The sequence below is a fragment of the Bombina bombina genome, chromosome 3 (assembly GCF_027579735.1).
Source record: "Bombina bombina isolate aBomBom1 chromosome 3, aBomBom1.pri, whole genome shotgun sequence".
Taxonomy (NCBI): Eukaryota; Metazoa; Chordata; class Amphibia; order Anura; family Bombinatoridae; genus Bombina; species Bombina bombina.
Genome location: NC_069501.1, coordinates 303,466,912 through 303,485,564, shown reverse-complemented (window position 1 = coordinate 303,485,564; position 18,653 = coordinate 303,466,912). Strand labels below are relative to the sequence as shown.

The window sequence follows — 18,653 nt, the reverse complement described above, 5'->3', positions numbered from 1 at the left end:
CCTATGGTGTTTATTAAATCTGGTAATTACTTAATTTGTTAATTGCTGACATAATACAATCCCCACTTGCGCTCAGAGCAGCTGTCGTATTTAAAATGCTGTTGCACTAAAAATATCTAGCTATGCTTCACATGCATGTGTAAAGAAAAATGTTAACACTAAAACACTGATAACTTTTACTAGAAGCATTTTTGCCAATACATGTATATTGCAAATATGTTTATTTCCAAAGATGTAATTCATCTATGTGCATTTACAATTTGACTGGAATATTCCTTTAATAAATATTTTACTTGTGTATAAAGTTCATTTTAATTACTTATTAAAGTAATATGATTATTCACTATATGGTTTAATTATAAATGGGAAAAATATATATATATATATTTTGTGGCTAACTTTGTCATTGGTATTTATAAATGATCTTACTGTTCTGCACAAATGTGTTGGAAAATGTAGTAATTAAATAATGGTCAATAAAAAACGAATTATCACACCGCTTCACCGCCTGCCGTATACTTGAATCCCTTTGTTTTGCATGGTGCAAAATCACTAATTCCTTTGGCTGGGAAATTTGTTTTGCTTACATTTATAATATAATTTATTTTTGTTTTCAGATGGATAGGAAAATTAGCACTGATGATCAGGTGATGCATAAGTGTTCTTGCACTATTCTATTTTCGAGTAATTTACTCTCTATTTTACTATTTATGCATGATGATTTAAAACCGAATTAACTCCTTTATCCTCTAATAAGATATCTTAAATTAAAGATATAATTCCTTCCAATTTCATTATTTTTAAAGGGCTTTATTCTTAAGAAAGCGGTATAATTCAGTATGTAAGAACAGCATTTTAAAATGTGTTTTTTTTCCCTGAAAAAAAAAATAGTGAAGTAAAAGTTGGTTAACGTTTAATTGAAATTAATACTAAGGTATCCATTATGTACTTTTTTTTTACTGAGAGCCATTGGCTAATACACAGAATGAGCTGATGAACATTGTTTAAGGAAAAAAGTATAAATGCTCCTTTTTTATATGGATCCACGATCCATTACTCCTAGGAATCACTCTTACCTACCACTAGGTGGAGGCAAATATTCCCAAACTCTAGTAATTCTCACTGGCAACTCAATCTTGTTTTTGCCTCTGCTGGAGGAGGTTGTAGAATGAAAATGAGCATTTCATTCTTCAGTGAGAGGGGTTCTCAGACTGAGTTGAGGCCGTTTCCCCTATGAGTACAGTGATTGTTGGAGGAATGTATTTGGAGTATTCGCATGTATTTCACCTATTGGCATATATATGGATGTAACAGGGACTTGTCATTTGCCTCCTTCTGTTGGTTCATCAATATATTCCTCTTCCAGATCTTCTGCTGTTATGTTTCAGCACTGGTTTTAGCTTAGTGCCTATTGGTAAGTACTTTATTAATTTTATATTTGGCACTCTATAAGCTTGTAAGGTTATTGTTACATATATAATACACATATATATATATATATATATATATATATATATATAAATATAGGCAAAAAGAGTCAGTTGCACTCTCACAAACAGTTCTCCAAGGGCCAGGGTGCTAGAGTAAATGAAATGTAGCAAAATAGGAAACAGCACTCTCTGGACTTAAGTTTTAAACAGATAGTTTAATCGGTAACGTTTCGGGGAATGCTCCCCTTCATCAGACCAACAACATACAAGTGAATCAAACATTTAAGCACACATAAACCCCTCCCCTTTGTGCAAAAAAAACGCCAAAAACAGGTTGCCATGGCAACCAAACATACAGTGCAAAGTAAATAATGTAAATCAAGCAACAATCACATCAAAGAACCCAATTAGGAATCTATTCATGATTATTAGGTTCAATGATGATTAGCAGATGGCCATCTAATCCCAGCAATAGGTCCATATATTGCATATCAGTGAATCCAGAAAAAGACTAGTAGCAATGTGTCATATACATGGTAACATCACAAACTACTAAACAAAGACTGCAACAACAGATCAAAGTGAACCTCCGGTGTTAGCTACTCTGAGATGCACCTATTATCTTAATTCAAAGCATATAAACAAAATATTTTGTTTATATGCTTTGAATTAAGATAATCTGCTAATCATCATTGAACCTAATAATCATGAATAGATTCCTAATTGGGTTCTTTGATGTGATTGTTGCTTGATTTACATTATTTACTTTGCACTGTATGTTTGGTTGCCATGGCAACCTGTTTTTGGCGTTTTTTTGCACAAAGGGGAGGGGTTTATGTGTGCTTAAATGTTTGATTCACTTGTATGTTGTTGGTCTGATGAAGGGGAGCATTCCCCGAAACGTTACTGATTAAACTAACTGTTTAAAACTTAAGTCCAGAGAGTGCTGTTTCCTATTTTGCTATATATAAATATATATATACAGTATATATATAATCTGTATGAGATGTAACAGCGCAAAAGAAAAAAATATAAAAAAGCATGTATATACAATTAGATAACACTATTATAATGGTAGTACACAAAACCAAACAGGATCATAACATTCAGCACTGATCCAATGCTACAAATAGCAACAGTCTTTACAGTTAGTAAATACAGTAGATTTGGCTAGTCTGCAGATATATCAGTGTCTCTCTGTATCTCTGGGACTCGTTCCAATGTGTCCCCAAAGGAGTGCGGCTCAGTCCACAAGTAGATTTGCCTCCAAAAGAGGATCCTCCAGTACAGATCTAGAAAACAGAAAGTGGGACAAGCGCACAGGGGGTGCTACTTGTGTAGTGTGTTTCAGCCGATTTGTTTAGGTGGTGAGGAATGATTGAAAACGCACTCACCTGATTCTACCTCAAATGTTATGAGGTATTTAAAAGGCCTTAGTGTTCTCAAGGCCCATCTTCTCCTTTTGTCACTCTGTCTCCCCTATTCATGCACTGTCCGTATGTGTTCAGTGAGGGATCCCCCAATAGGATATAGAGAGGAGGAGTGATTACCGGTTCAAATGAAGTACTGATATACAGTTTATCACTAAGAACAGTAGTATTTATTTGGCCACAAAAACGCCTGGTTACACAACAAACATGAACATATAAAACTCAGAATATAACACAAATAAAATAAGCCTTGATAATAAAGGCGTGTTAATAAAAGTACCACAATATAAGTGTATGTATAAAAGCCACTGGTGAACTAGTGGTCCTAATAGCGTGAGCGGCTCAGCACTCAATGTGTAGATGCACACAACAGCTGATCCACCATTTTGCTAGACACTCGTGGTATGTGCGCGGGGGCAGTCTGTGTCTGAAATGTTGGTGGCCATGCCTCCTTCAAGTAAGCGTAAAACGTCAGGTAAGAATTTACCTTCTCTAGCTCTAAGCTGGGGTTGAAGTTTCTTTCATGTAATTAGCAAGAGTCCATGAGCTAGTGACGTATGGGATATACATTCCTACCAGGAGGGGCAAAGTTTCCCAAACCTCAAAATGCCTACAAATACACCCCTCACCACACCCACAAATCAGTTTTACAAACTTTGCCTCCTATGGAGGTGGTGAAGTAAGTTTGTGCTTCCTGGGCGTTTAGGAATGAAGCTTCGGTTGATCAGATTTGCAAAGCAGTAACTTGGTCCCCTTTGCATAATTTTACTAAATTCTACCATTTTGATGTATTTTCTTCTTCTGAAGCAGTTTTTGGTAGAAAAGTACTTCAGGCAGCGGTTTCAGTTTGAATCTTCTGTTTATGTTTTTCATTAAACTTTATTTTGGGTGTGGATTATTTTCAGCAGGAATTGGCTGTCTTTATTTTATCCCTCCCTCTCTAGTGACTCTTGCGTGGAAAGATCCACATCTTGGGTAGTCATTATCCCATACGTCACTAGCTCATGGACTCTTGCTAATTACATGAAAGAAAACATAATTTATGTAAGAACTTACCTGATAAATTCATTTCTTTCATATTAGCAAGAGTCCATGAGGCCCACCCTTTTTTGTGGTGGTTATGATTTTTTTGTATAAAGCACAATTATTCCAATTCCTTATTTTATATGCTTTCGCACTTTTTTCTTATCACCCCACTTCTTGGCTATTCGTTAAACTGATTTGTGGGTGTGGTGAGGGGTGTATTTGTAGGCATTTTGAGGTTTGGGAAACTTTGCCCCTCCTGGTAGGAATGTATATCCCATACGTCACTAGCTCATGGACTCTTGCTAATATGAAAGAAATGAATTTATCAGGTAAGTTCTTACATAAATTATGTTTTTTTGTCATGAAGCTTCTATATCCTCAGATGAAGAGGTTTTTTTTTCTGTTGATCAGGGGTTCTACCTTACTTATTTAGTTAAATTGAGCATATTTTTTCTCTTTTTAAATAAACATTTTTACTTTAGAGGTTAAGGTCCTTAAGTAGATGCGGATAAGCCAGTTTACTTTTAATATCCTGTTTTTATTCCTATGATTAAATCCCCTGATATATTTCCTATCCCTGATGTGGTCTCTGAAATTATTCTAGAGATTGGGTTTACCCAGGTACTTCTTTTTAATCCTTGTGCAAGAAAATGTATCAGTTTTCAGCTTCCAATGTTACATTTTGGGAATCTATTCCCAAAATGGATGGGGTTATTTCTCCTCTGACTTTACATACCTCTGTTTCCTTTTGGGACATTCAAAAAGGAGGTTTTTTTTAAGCAGGTTATTTTTTTTAGATCAGAAGTATCTATTACTGATATGGTTGCTGCTTGTTTCTTTTGGATTATTAATCTTTTCTGACGATTCTGCTAGTAAAGAATTGTTTTGGCAAAAAAAGTCTAGTTCAAATGTCCAGTGGCCCTTTTTGGGTTTCTTCCTTTGCTTTTCAGTTTTTTGGTCTGGTGGCATGGAGATTGAATGAATGATACATGTTTGTGAGCCTGTATTCAGGACGTTTTATTATAAGGTTTAGAGGACTTTATTGATGTAAGGATAGTGATTTTTTTTCTTGGCATTCTTTTCAGAATTCATAGGCTTTTTTTTTTTGCAGGATGGTTTGGATAAGCGTTTATTCGCCAGTTCTTTTTAAAGGGACAGATATCATTTTTTTCCCTTTGGAAGACTGCTAATCTTTCAAACATTCATATCTTAGTTCTAGTTTTGGCTAGAGTTAAGTCTATTGTTAAACCAAATTTCTCCTTCTTGGAGTCTTATTTTGGTTTTGCAGGCTTCTCTTTTTTGAGCCTATGCATTAGGTTTTCTGAGTTATCTGTCTTTTATTTGATTTTCCTTATTTAATTTTATTTTTAGGTTAAAGTGAATGTAAAGTTTGAGGAATGAGTGCCCAGTTTTTAATAATCCTATTAAAAACATGGGCACTTTCATTCATCAAACTTTAAATTACACTGCTTTTGTTAAAATACCTTTTCTTTCTGCAAGCCTCTCCAGTCCGTCGCAAGCCTCTTCTTACATCTGGAATGACGATTCCGGGATCCTCCAATCACGGCTCCCCCCCGGGGAATCATTGCCTAAAGCAACACCGTGATTGGTGGAAGGCCGGAATCGTCATTTCTGACGTTGGCAGAGGCTTGCGACGGGCGGAGGAAGCGCTGGAGCAGCTTGCAGAAAGAAAAGGTAAGTATTTTAATAAAAGCAGTGTAATTTAAAGTTTGATGAATGAAAGTGCCCATGTTTTTAATTAAAAACCGGGCACCGATTCATCAAAATTTACATTCGCTTTAAGGCAGTTTCTTAGGAGAAGATTTGTTTTCTTCCCTAGTGTTGTATCTTCTGTCTGTATCAGGCAGGAATTTGTTGTTAAGACGTCAAATAATGACGCTACTATAGCAGTTTAGCCTCCACCTTAACGGATTACTGCTCATTCTATTAGATCGACTGCCATTTCTTGGCCTTTTAGGAATGAGGCTTTGGTTGTCCAGCTTTGTAAGGCAGCTATTTTTTCTTAAATTCTTCCATTTTGGTGTTTTTTGCTTCTTCTGAGGTGGCCTTTGGTAGGAAAGTCCTTCAGGTAGTCTCAGGATGATTATTTTTTCATTGCATGATTTTATCTCTTTTTTTTGGTTTTTATTGGAGTTGTGAATTTAGTTTTTCAGTGAAAAAGATGTTTCTTAAATCCCGTCCTTTTTTTTTGTTTGTTTTCTCCTGGATTCCACTGCTTGGGTATTAGTTCCCAGGAGTAATGGGTCGTGCACTCTCAGCACCTTTATGAAAGAAAACATTATTTATGCTTATTTGATAAATGCATTTATTTTATAGTGTTGAGAGTCCACGAGACACCGCCCTGTGTTTTTCTGGTGTGGTTTTCTTACGCACATCTTTTTTTCTATGCTCCTATTTGTTTGCTCTTTATTTTTTTTGTACCTCTTTGGCTTGGCTATACATCAGACTGAGTTGCAAGTGAGGTGGGAGGAGTCTTATAGAGTTTCTGGGGTTTGTCAATCTTTGTCTCCTCCTAGTGGTAGGAAACAGTAATTCCTAGGAGTAATTGATCGTGGATTCTCAGCACCATGAAAGAAATTAATTTATCAGGTAACCGTAAATTATGTTTTTATTTGACTAATGTTTTTCCTTAACTATACATTTTAAACTCCCACCAGAGACTTAATTTCTTTCCAAAATGGTGTAAGTATTTAGAAATAAAGTTTTTTATATTTTAGAGCTAGCTGCTAGAACAAATATACACAGTGTAAAAATAAAATGCTAATAAGGATATGCAAGCTTACAACCACAATCTTATTAATACGTTGGCCTATAATTGCTAATTTTGAGAAGCTTCTCAAGTGAGGAAAACCTTTAAACTTTATTCTATAGAATAAATACAGTCAAAGAGACATAATAGGTGCTAGTGCTTTTTTATAGCACAGCTGTGTGCCTTTGACTATGCATTTAATTGCCAACAAGTGCCACACACTGTTTAAAGTGAAGGTAAACTTTGATGAATGAAAGCCGGTTTTTAAAAATACTATTAAAAGCAGGGGCACTTTCATTCATCAAAGTTTAGAAAGCAGCCGTTTAATTTAAAAACGTACCTTTCTTCTTTTCACAGCCGGAGCAGCTTCCGTCACCCGGAGATCCTCTCTTCACACGTCAGCAATGACTAATCTGGCTTCCTCCAATCACGACTTCCCCCCCAGGGGAGTCATTGCCTGAGGCCATGCCATGATTGGCGGAAGCCAGATTAGTCATTGCTGACGTGTCAAGAGAGGATCTCCGTGTGGGGGAAGCTGCTCTGGCTGTGAAAAGAAGAAAGGTAAGTTTTTAAATAAAATGGCTGCTTTCTAAACTTTGATGAATGAAAGTGCTGCTGTTTTTAATAGTATTTTTAAAACCGGGCTTTAATTCATCAAAGTTTACTTTCACTTTAAGTCAACTCTAGAGAAACAATGCATTCTCACTCCTGAGCGAGAATATGTGCATATCTGCCAGTCACTGGATTGTGTAGCTTAGTAGCGGAAATTCAGTGCAGCCCAAGTAGACATTTACTTGCTCCTCCAGTTGTCACTGTTCCAGATACTCTCGGCTGCAACTCTCCCGTGGTCTATCTAAATACCACCTTGGGATGACAAAGACAGTTTATCCCATAAGTATGCGGTGTGCACAAACATAAAGTTCCTGCTAGTTTCAATATAACTAAACAGCTTTATTTTCATGCATATACTGTGTATATGTGTGTGTATATAATATTAATATTAATGTGTTTAATTGATAGATTTTTATCATGCATATATCTTTTTTATATCCCTTAAACTGTACATCTGCCTAACCACATATAAATGCAGCATATCCTATGTACATCGGAACATTAAGAAGGACTAAAGGAGTTAAACGGTTTTTCTGATTTATTAAAAAAATAATCAGTTTGTTTCTTTCTTCCGCTTGATTTCTAATAACTCTAATCAAGTACTTTCAAATGTGCTCTCTATGTGTAGTACTCTTTAGTATGCTTCTATTAAAGTGATGGTAAACTTGATCGTTATGGCACATAGCAGTGTAATTATCAGTAGCGGACCTACTCAACAGGTGGCCCTGGTGCAATATTTTTTGGGGGGCCCTTAAAAGGTAACTCTGTGTATAATGATTTAGGGAATAGATAGATAAATAGGTAGCTACACCAGCAATCTGTACTGATAAAAGGTTTACCTGTATTAGGATTGTACACATTCTGTAGAAGCCTATTTATAGACTGACGGCTTTGGGGTTCCCCAGCCCTTGGGTCCCGGTGCCACTGCACCAATGGTAGCTCCGCCCCTGGTAACAATCATATAAATCCAACCCCACTTTCATTCATGATTTTTTTTTTCTTCTAAATAAATAAAAGTGTTCTTACTGCTAATCGCTCTGATTTACTCCTACCGCTCCTCCTCCCTGCGCAGATCTAGACTTATTTTTATTCACTCATGTTTCTTCATCCGGACAATTCATTTTCTGGCCTTTAGGTGGCAGAGTCAGTGATTCGTAGGAAAAAAGAAGCGCATGTGCACTTGATCCAAGTGTAAGGAGTTGGCACCTAAAGGCCAGAAAATCGATTGGCCGGATGACGTCACTGGGGAAAAAAAAGTGTAGATGGGCACAGGGAGGATAAGCGGTAGGAGTAAATCGTAGCAATTAGCAGGAAGAATACTTTTATTTAGGGGAAAAAAGTCATGAATTAAAGTCGGATTGGATTTATCAAGTTCTGTAACAATCAAGTTTACCATCACTTTAAGACAAACAACATATTATCAATGGGGGGGGGGGGGGGCAAGAGTTTGCATGTGTAGCAAAAAAGTTACTAACTCTAATTTCAAATTTGCTTTGCTTTAGATTTAGTTATATACATAGAAATGTAGCAGTTTTATAAAATTGTATCTTACCTAATAAACGTTTATGACAATGTAATATGACAAAACTTAAATTCATGATGATGGTGTATTAAAAAACCCATTATAGGTCCAGCTTAAAGTAGTTTTCAAGTAATATACAAAGTTTCTGTTGCACTTTCTAGTAGTAACAAGAGAATTTAAAGGGACAGTAAATAAACCTTGCAATTACAGATTTGTCAGTAGTTTAATATTGAAGGGACATGCAACCCAACTTTTATGAAACTTTTATGAATCAGAGCATACAATTTTATATAACTTTTTATCTTGCTTCTATTATCTAATTTGTTTCTTTCTCTTGATATCCTTTGTTGAAAAGCATACCCATGTAGGCTCAAGAGCAGCAATGCACTACTGGGAGCTAGCTGGTGATTGGTAGCTGCAAATATATATATACCGTATATAAAATATCTTGACATTCATTGGCTCACTCAGTGTGTTCATCTAGCTCCCAGTAGTGTGTGTACGTACAAGAAATCCCCGAATAAAAGAAAATCCAGAATTATTCCAAAACCTTACATTTTTGTTCATATTTGAAAATAAAATTAAAAACTTACATTTTTCCCCACAAGTGAGTCACAAACTTCTTTACCTGAATCTTTTGTTTGTTTTCTTGCCTTCTAAAGTGCAAGTGCTCTTCTAAATGTATTTAAAGAACTGTTAGTTACCTTTCTGATTATGATACTGTGCTATCTGTCTGAGGGTATTATGTATACAGAAGTATTAAACATGCTTTACAACTACTGTTACGTTGCATTATGACTGTACATATTGCCTAAATGACATAAGATATTATTGTTTACACACTTGGTCCCTTCTCCAAACTGAACTATTTTAATGGAAATATACAGATTTTCTGAAATCTAAACCATTTCCAGTCCCAAGCAGTTTGGATAAAGGGTTTTCTACCTGTATATAGGGACATTTTTGGTTTGAGTCAAGAATATGGGCATATTAATTGCCTCTGGTGGAGAACAAAGAGAACACAAATATAATTATAAAATATATTAAATAATCTTTAATAAACAAAAATATATATATTTTAAAATAAAAAAGTTGTTTAGTTTTTTTTTAATATAAATTAGGTAATCAAAAAAAATCACTCAGGTGCTGTAGTCCTGATATAATGCAAGGGCCAAAGTGCAATAATCAGCCAATCCATGGGCATATACAAGATACCATAAACCATGTTTAAAGTGAAGGTAAACTTTGATGAATGAAAGCCAGGTTTTTAAAAATACTATTAACAACAGGGGCACTTTCATGTATCAAAGTTTAGAAAGCATCCGTTTTGTTCCCTCACCCGGAGATCCTCTCTTCACACGTCATCAATGACTAATCCGGCTTCCTCCGATCATGGCATTGCCTCAGACAATGACTACCCTAGGGGGAAAGTCATGATTGGAGGAAGCTGGATTAGTCATTGATGACGTGTGAAGAGAGGATCTCCGGGTGGGGGAAGCTGTTCCGGCTGTGAAAAGAAGAAAGGTAAGTTTTTAATTAAAACAGCTGCTTTGTAAACTTTGATGAATGAAAGTGCCCCTGTTTTTAATAGTATTTTTAAAACCGGGCTTTCATTCATCAAAGTTTACCTTACTTTAAATAACCCTGTAACCCAAAATCTTTTTTTTTTTTTTTGGGGGGGGATTCAGATAGAGCATACAATTTTACCATTTCAAATGTATTGCTGTTATCAAAATTTGTTTTGTTCTCATGGTATTCTTTGTTGAAGAATTCTTTGTTGTCATTCTGCCACGGCACACCTGAGGATCTCTCACACTGGTTGAAAAACACTGGTCTAGAGCACCATATGGCAGGAAACACAGCTGCCATCTAGTACCCTTGCAAATGTATAATTTTATGGCAAAACTGATACCATTATAGTACTGCAAACATAAACATGCCCTTGAGTCTGCTTACCTGATTTTCTACAAAGGATACCAAGAAAACAAAGTCAATTTGCTAATGGAAAATAAATTGGATTTAATGTCCCTTTAAGAACAGTTTTCTAAATAATGGGTCCGTACAATACATTCTGCTACCTCATTACTGCATCTGCCACCTTTATTGCTCTAGTTAATTATGCTAATAATATAGTAGGATAAAATGCATTTGAGATTTTATAAGTACTGTGCATAGCACCTACAGTATAAGAGCTAACCATGTTTTTTTTTACTTTGTTCCACCTATCAGCAGTTTGCACGTTCGCCTGATTCCCTATGTCATGCGCCCACTGCATGCCTCACTGTTATTTACCTGCCGTATTTCTTGTATTATAGTTCTATTATGGCCAGTCTGTAAGCAGCAGCGTCTTTTCATCAAGGTCCACGGTAAAGCACATCATTTGCCTTTTTTGTTTACCCTCATGTTTCATTTTCCTTTATGGCTTCCCGTTTCTTTCACCTGCTTTCTTTGGCTGATTGTCATTTCCTAAGCAAAATATGTTTGTACACCTACAACATACAAACAATGCTTCATAAATCACTTTTCTCCTACATTGGTGTATCCGGTCCACGGCTTCATCCTTACTTGTGGGATATTCTCAATCCCTACAGGAAGTGGCAAAGAGAGCACACAGCAGAGCTGTCCATATAGCTCCCCTCAGGCTCCGCCCCCCCCCAGTCATTCTCTTTGCCGCTCTAACTAGTAGCATCTCCACGGGGGTGGTAAAGAGTATGTGGTGTTTAGTTGTAGTTTTTTATTCTTCTATCATGAGTTTGTTATTTTAAAATAGTGCCGGCTTGTACTATTTACTCTGCAGCAGAAAGTGATGAAGATTTCTGCCGAGAGGAATATGATTTTAGCACCAGTAACTAAAATCCATTGCTGTTCCCACGCAGGACTGTTGAAACCAGAGAACTACAGTTGGGGGGAACAGTTTGCAGGCTTAACTGCTTCAGGTATGATCAGTCATTTTTCTAACAAGACCTAGTAATGCTAGAAGACTGTCAGCAATCCCCTCTGGGATAGGTAAGCCATTTTTCTTAGACTCTGTATAAAATGATGGCTTATATTAAGGGCTCTATGCTGGTTGACACTATTGTGGGCTAAATCGATTGCTTTTTAGCATGTTTTCACTATAAATAAGGTGTTTTTTCAGACTTTAAAACACTTTTGGGGTTTTATTTTGCGCCTGGCACTTATTTGGACACCTATTCTAGTCAGAAAGGCCCCTCCACTATGGAATGAAGAGGGAGGAGGCCTCATTTTCAGGCCTCAATTGCACAGTTGTTTTGCTTAGGCAGTTCATGCAGCTTCACGTGGGGAGTCCAGTGGGGAGTTAGTTTCCTACTAAAATAATCCCTAAGTAAGGTAAAGGCCACAGTGGAAGCTGTGGCATAGTACTGTAGTGTTTTTAACAGGTTAATTGCTGTTATTAGCTCCGGTTTGGGCATTAAGGGGTTAATTGGTCTGAAAATTTGTGTGCAATCATTTCAAAGCATTAAGACACTGTGATGAAAATTTCATTAAAATTGGATGTTTATTTGATGTTTTTTTGATGTTTTAGTAATAAAGTGTGCACTTTTATTATTTAAAGACACAGTAACGTTTTTGTCAAAAATAATTTTTATTGCATTGAAGATCTGTTTAAGTCTGTCAAACATGTCTGACCCTTCAGATAACCTATGTTCTGTATGTTCAAAGGCCAAGGTGGTTCCCCCATTAAATTTATGTGTGAAGTGTGCCATAGCGTTCAAACAGCTTAAGGACCGTACAATCACGCTTAAAGATATAGCCCAAGATGATTCTTTAGCTGAAGGTAGTGAGGATAGCTCACTATCCTCTCCTTCTGTGTCAACACCCGCTATGCCCGCGCAAGCGATGCCCAGTACATATAGCGCGCCAATTGCTATTACTATGCAACAGTTAGCAGCAGTAATGGATAATTCTCTCGCAGCATTTTTATCCAAACTGCCAGCTTTTCCTAGGAAGCGTGATTGCTCAGTTTTAAATACAGAAAATGAGCAAGCAGACGCAGAGGATAATTTATCTGTAGTGCCCTCACATCAATCTGACTTGGCGGTGAGGGAGGGCCTGTCTGAGGGAGAAATTTCTGACACAGGAAAAGTTTCTCAGCAGGCAGAGCCTGATACCATAGCATTTAAATTTAAGCTTGAACACCTCCGCGCTCTACTTAAGGAGGTCCTAGCTACTCTTGATGATTGTGACCCTTTGGTGGTCCCAGAAAAATTGTGTAAAATGGATAAATTCTTAGAGGTCCCAGTACACACTGATGCGTTTCCGATACCTAAGAGGGTGGCAGATATAGTGAATAAGGAGTGGGAGAAGCCAGGTGTACCTTTTGTTCCCCCTCCTATATTTAAGAAAATGTTCCCCATTGTTGACCCCAGAAGGGACGCGTGGCAGACGGTCCCTAAGGTAGAGGGGGCAGTTTCAACGCTAGCTAAGCGCACAACTATACCAATAGAAGACAGTTGCGCTTTCAAAGATCCTATGGATAAAAAATTAGAAGGTTTACTTAAGAAAATTTTTGTTCAACAAGGTTTTCTTCTTCAACCAATTTCTTGCATTATTCCTGTAACCACTGCAGCTGCTTTTTGGTTTGAGGAATTAGAAAACTCGCTCCAGAAGAAGACTTCTTATGATGAAGTCATGGATAGAATTCACGCCCTGAAGTTGGCTAATTCTTTCATTACAGATGCCGCTTTTCAGTTAAAGTAGCGGCGAAAAATTCTGGTTTCGCAATAGTGGCGCGTAGGGCGCTTTGGCTAAAATCGTGGTCGGCGGATGTGTCGTCCAAAAAAAAATTGCTTAATATTCCTTTCAAGGGTAAGACCCTATTCGGGCCAGAGTTGAAAGAAATTATTTCAGATATCACTGGGGGAAAGGGCCATGCCCTTCCACAGGATAGACCTTTCAAATCTAAAAATAAGTGTAATTTTCGTTCTTTTCGCAATTTCAGTAACGGGCCGGCTTCTACCTCTACAGCCACTAGGCAAGAGGGTAACGCACCCCAGCCCAAACCAGCATGTCTCGCTTATCTTTAGACCAGATAAAGAGACAGGCATTCTTACATTGCGTAGAAGACCTTTTAAAAATGGGAGTGATAAACCCAGTTCCAACAGCAGAACAAGGACTGGGATTTTACTCAAACCTGTTTGTAGTTCCCAAAAAGGAAGGAACTTTCAGGCCAATTCTGGATTTAAAGATCCTAAACAAATTCCTCAGAGTTCCATCATTCAAAATGGAAACCATTCGGAATTTTACCAATGATCCAGGAGGGTCAATATATGACTACCGTGGACTTAAAGGATGCGTACCTGCATATTCCTACCCACAAAGATCACCATCAGTTTCTAAGGTTCGCCTTTCTGGACAAGCATTACCAGTTCGTGGCTCTTCCCTTCGGATTGGCCACTGCTCCCAGAATTTCCACAAAGGTGCTAGGGTCCCTTTTAGTGGTGCTAAGGCCAAGGGGCATTGCAGTAGCACCTTACCTAGATGACATTTTAATACAGGCGTCGTCCTTTCACAAAGCAAGGGTTCATACGGACATTGTTCTAGCCTTTCTAAGGTCTCACGGGTGGAAGGTGAACATAGAAAAAAGTTCTCTGTCCCCGTTCACAAGGGTTCCCTTCCTGGGAACAATAATAGACTCGGTAGAAATGAAAATCTTTCTGACAGAGGTCAGGAAATTAAAACTTTTGAACACGAGTTCTTCAACCCTCCATATCTCAGTGCATGGAGGTAATAGGACTAATGGTTGCGGCAATGGACGTGGTTCCTTTTGCTCGAATTCATTTAAGACCATTGCAACTGTGCATGCTCAAACAATGGAATGGGGATTATGCAGATTTGTCTCCCCAGATTCAGATGGACCAGCAAACCAGAGACTCACTCCTCTGGTGGTTGTCTCAGGATCACCTGTCTCAGGGAATGAGTTTCCGAAGACCGGAGTGGATCATTGTCACGACCGACGCCAGCCTGTTAGGCTGGGGCGCGGTCTGGAAGTCCCTGAAGGCTCAGGGTCTATGGTCTCGGGAAGAATCTCTTCTCCCGATAAACATTTTGGAATTGAGAGCGATATTCAATGCGCTCCAGGCATGGCCTCAACTAGCGGAGGCCAAATTCATCAGATTTCAGTCGGACAACATGACGACTGTAGCGTACATCAATCATCAGGGGGGAACAAAGAGTTCCCTGGCGATGAGGGAGGTATCCAAGATCATCAAATGGGCAGAGGATCACTCCTGCCATCTATCAGCAATTCACATCCCAGGAGTGGACAACTGGGAAGCGGATTATCTGAGTCGTCAGACTTTCCATCCGGGGGAGTGGGAACTCCACCCGGAGGTTTTTGCTCAGCTGACCCAGCTATGGGGCATTCCAGATCTGGATCTGATGGCGTCACGTCAGAACTCCAAAGTTACAAGTTACGGGTCCAGGGATCCCAAGGCGACATTGGTAGATGCCTTAGTAGCGCCTTGGTCGTTCAATCTAGCTTATGTCTTTCCACCGTTTCCCCTTCTCCCCCGGCTAGTAGCCAAGATCAAACATGAGAAGGCTTCGGTAATTCTGATAGCTCCTGCGTGGCCACGCAGGACTTGGTATGCAGACCTGGTGAATATTTCATCGGTTCCACCATGGAAGCTGCCTTTGAGGCAGGACCTTCTAATTCAAGGTCCATTCGAACATCCAAACCTAGTTTCTCTGCAACTGACTGCTTGGAGATTGAACGCTTGATTCTAGCTAAGCGTGGGTTTTCGGAATCAGTTATAGATACTCTGATCCAGGCTAGAAAGCCTGTCACCAGGAAAATTTACCATAAGATATGGCGGAAATATCTTTGCTGGTGCGAATCCAAGGGTTACTCATGGAGTAAGATTAGGATTCCAAGGATACTATCTTTTCTCCAAGAAGGATTGGAGAAAGGTCTGTCAGCTAGTTCTTTAAAGGGACAGATATCTGCTCTGTCTGTTTTGTTACACAAGCGTCTGGCAGCCATGCCAGATATTCAGGCGTTTGTACAGGCTTTAGTCAGAATCAAGCCTGTCTACAGACCTGTGGCTCCTCCATGGAGTCTAAATTTAGTTCTTTCAGTTCTTCAAGGGGTTCCGTTTGAACCTCTACATTCCATAGATACTAAGTTACTATCTTGGAAAGTTTTGTTTTTAGTAGCTATTTCTTCTGCTAGAAGAGTTTCTGAATTGTCTGCTTTGCAGTGTAATTCACCCTATCTGGTGTTTCATACAGATAAGGTCGTTTTACGTACCAAACCTGGTTTTCTTCCAAAAGTGGTTTCCAATAAGAATATCAACCAGGAAATAGTTGCTCCTTCTCTGTGTCCTAATCCAGTTTCTAACAAGGAACGTCTGTTACACAATCTTGATGTGGCTGAAAAGCATCATCCGGTTGGCTTATGAGACTGCTGGAAGGCAGCCTCCTGAACGAATTACAGCTCACTCTACTAGAGCTGTGGCTTCCACATGGGCTTTCAAGAATGAGGCTTCTGTTGAACAGATTTGTAAGGCAGCGACTTGGTCTTCACTGCATACGTTTGCCAAATTTTACAAATTCGATACTTTTGCTTCTTCGGAGGCTATTTTTGGGAGAAAGGTTTTGCCAGCAGTGGTGCCTTCCGTTTAGGTTACCTGACTTGTTCCCTCCCTTCATCCGTGTCCTAAAGCTTTGGTATTGGTTCCCACAAGTAAGGATGAAGCCGTGGACCGGATACACCAATGTAGTAGAAAACAGAATTTATGTTTACCTGATAAATTTCTTTCTCCTACGGTGTATCCGGTCCACGGCCCGCCCTGGCATTTTGGTCAGGTTTGGTCAGGTTTAAATTTATTTTTTGTAAACTACAGTCACCACTGCACCCTATGGTTCTCCATTTTCTCCTAACCGTCGGTCGAATGACTGGGGGGGCGGAGCCTGAGGTGAGCTATATGGACAGCTCTGCTGTGTGCTCTCTTTGCCACTTCCTGTAGGGATTGAGAATATCCCACATGTAAGGATGAAGCCGTGGACCGGATACACCGTAGGAGAAAGAAATTTATCAGGTAAACATAAATTCTGTTTTGACCATCGCAATTTCTTATTTAATTTATGTGATTTCTTTGTTTTGCAATACACAATAAAAAATAATTGCTTTAGAGGGACACATAGCTGCAATGAAAAAAAAACTGCTCTAAAGTATTACAGCTTGCCTATACCTTTAACAAATAGTTAAAGGGATACTAAACCCATTTTTTTCTTCTTTCATCATTCAGGTAGAGCATGCAATTTAAAGTAACTTTCTAATTTACTCCTATTATCAATTTTCTTCATTCTCTTGTTTTCTTTTTTTGAAAAGGCAGGACTATAAAGCTTAGGAGCCGGCCCATTTTTGGTTCAGACCTGGGTTGTGCTTGCTGATTGGTGGCTAAATGTAGCCACCAATCAACAAGCGCTGTCCAGCGTTCTGAACCACAAATGGGCTTGCTCAAGTTGCTTAAAATTGCATGCTATATCTGAATTATGAAAAAAAAATTGGGTTTTGTATCCCTTTAAATTCAGCTCTGAAGCATTCATACACTACTGCTGATTCTGAGCTGAACAGGGACTTCTGATTGGCTGCTGCACACATATGCAACCACTGATTGGCTCAGCAACCATAATTATCATTGGACCAGTATTTCATTGCCAGTCCAGATTACGAGTAGCGCGTTATTTAGCGCTCCGGATCGAGCAATTACTTTGCTAGAAGTAAACTTTTTGTGTGCAGAGAATAGCGCACTTATACAAGTTGAAAGTACAATGTTTTAACACGAGCATTAACCCAACGCACGCAAACGGCTGAATTTTGAATATTGCGACCACGTCAACATATTCCCCCATAGCCTTCAAAAGAACAATCATGAATATTTCACATTACAATGTCCTTCATATAGCAGAATATGTTCTATTTATTCTTGAATATATATTTCTTTATATATCTATAAATACATAAAACATAGTCCCCTATGTAAAGAACATTAAAATGTGAAATATTTAAAGTAAATACACAGTTAAACACTTTTTTAAATATGAATATTGCATAAATAGAATTTTACATGTTATCAGCTACTTGAATACAAAGGGTTCCAATATACTTATATTTATGTCTATATATGTTTTTATGTGTATATATGTCTGTAAATACAAATATAAACAAATAAATACATAGACACATATATACACACAAATAAACATATGAATATTTAGATATGTTTATTTATGTTTCTCGAAAAACGTACCCAAAATAGCATTTTTGCAATCACTTCATTTAAACAGAAATAAAGCCTTGTTTTTTAATTTAGCTGTGAAAACTGTATATTTTTTAATATTGATCTAGGCCACTGGTTTTCAAACCTTTCCTCGGGCCTCCCCAACAGTCCAGGTTTTCTGGATTACCTTGGGTAAGAGCAGGTAAAATAACCATGTTTACTAATCAGCTGATTGTTTCACCTGTGCTCCAGTTCAGATATCCTCAAAATGTGGCCTGAGGACAGATTTGAAATCCAGTCATGATCTAGGCCCATTTTGGTATATATCATGCCACCTTTTCACCGCCCAATACAATCAAATAAAAAAAAATAGTTAACTTTGGGTTTCTCACTGAAATTATTTACATATTGCTTGTGCAATCATGGTACAAATGGTTGTAAAAGCTTCTCTGGGATCCCCTTTGTTCAGAAATAGCAGGCATATTTGGCATTGCCATTGCTTTTTGGTAATTAGAAGGCCGCTAAATACAGCTGCGCAACACACTTCTATTATTGCCGGCATTGAAGGGTTTAATTATGTACCTTGTAAGGTTAATTTTAGCTTTAGTATAGAGATTA

At 38.1% G+C, this 18,653-nt stretch overlaps 1 protein-coding gene across 1 annotated transcript in view; it reads left to right on the top strand.

The window, feature by feature from the left end:
- Positions 1 to 18,653, top strand: part of PHKA2 (phosphorylase kinase regulatory subunit alpha 2) — a 292,026-nt gene that overhangs the window by 247,919 nt on the left and 25,454 nt on the right. The window contains 2 exon segments of the mRNA XM_053706381.1: positions 618 to 647; positions 11,106 to 11,156. Coding sequence (XP_053562356.1) covers positions 618 to 647; positions 11,106 to 11,156 — 81 coding nt within the window.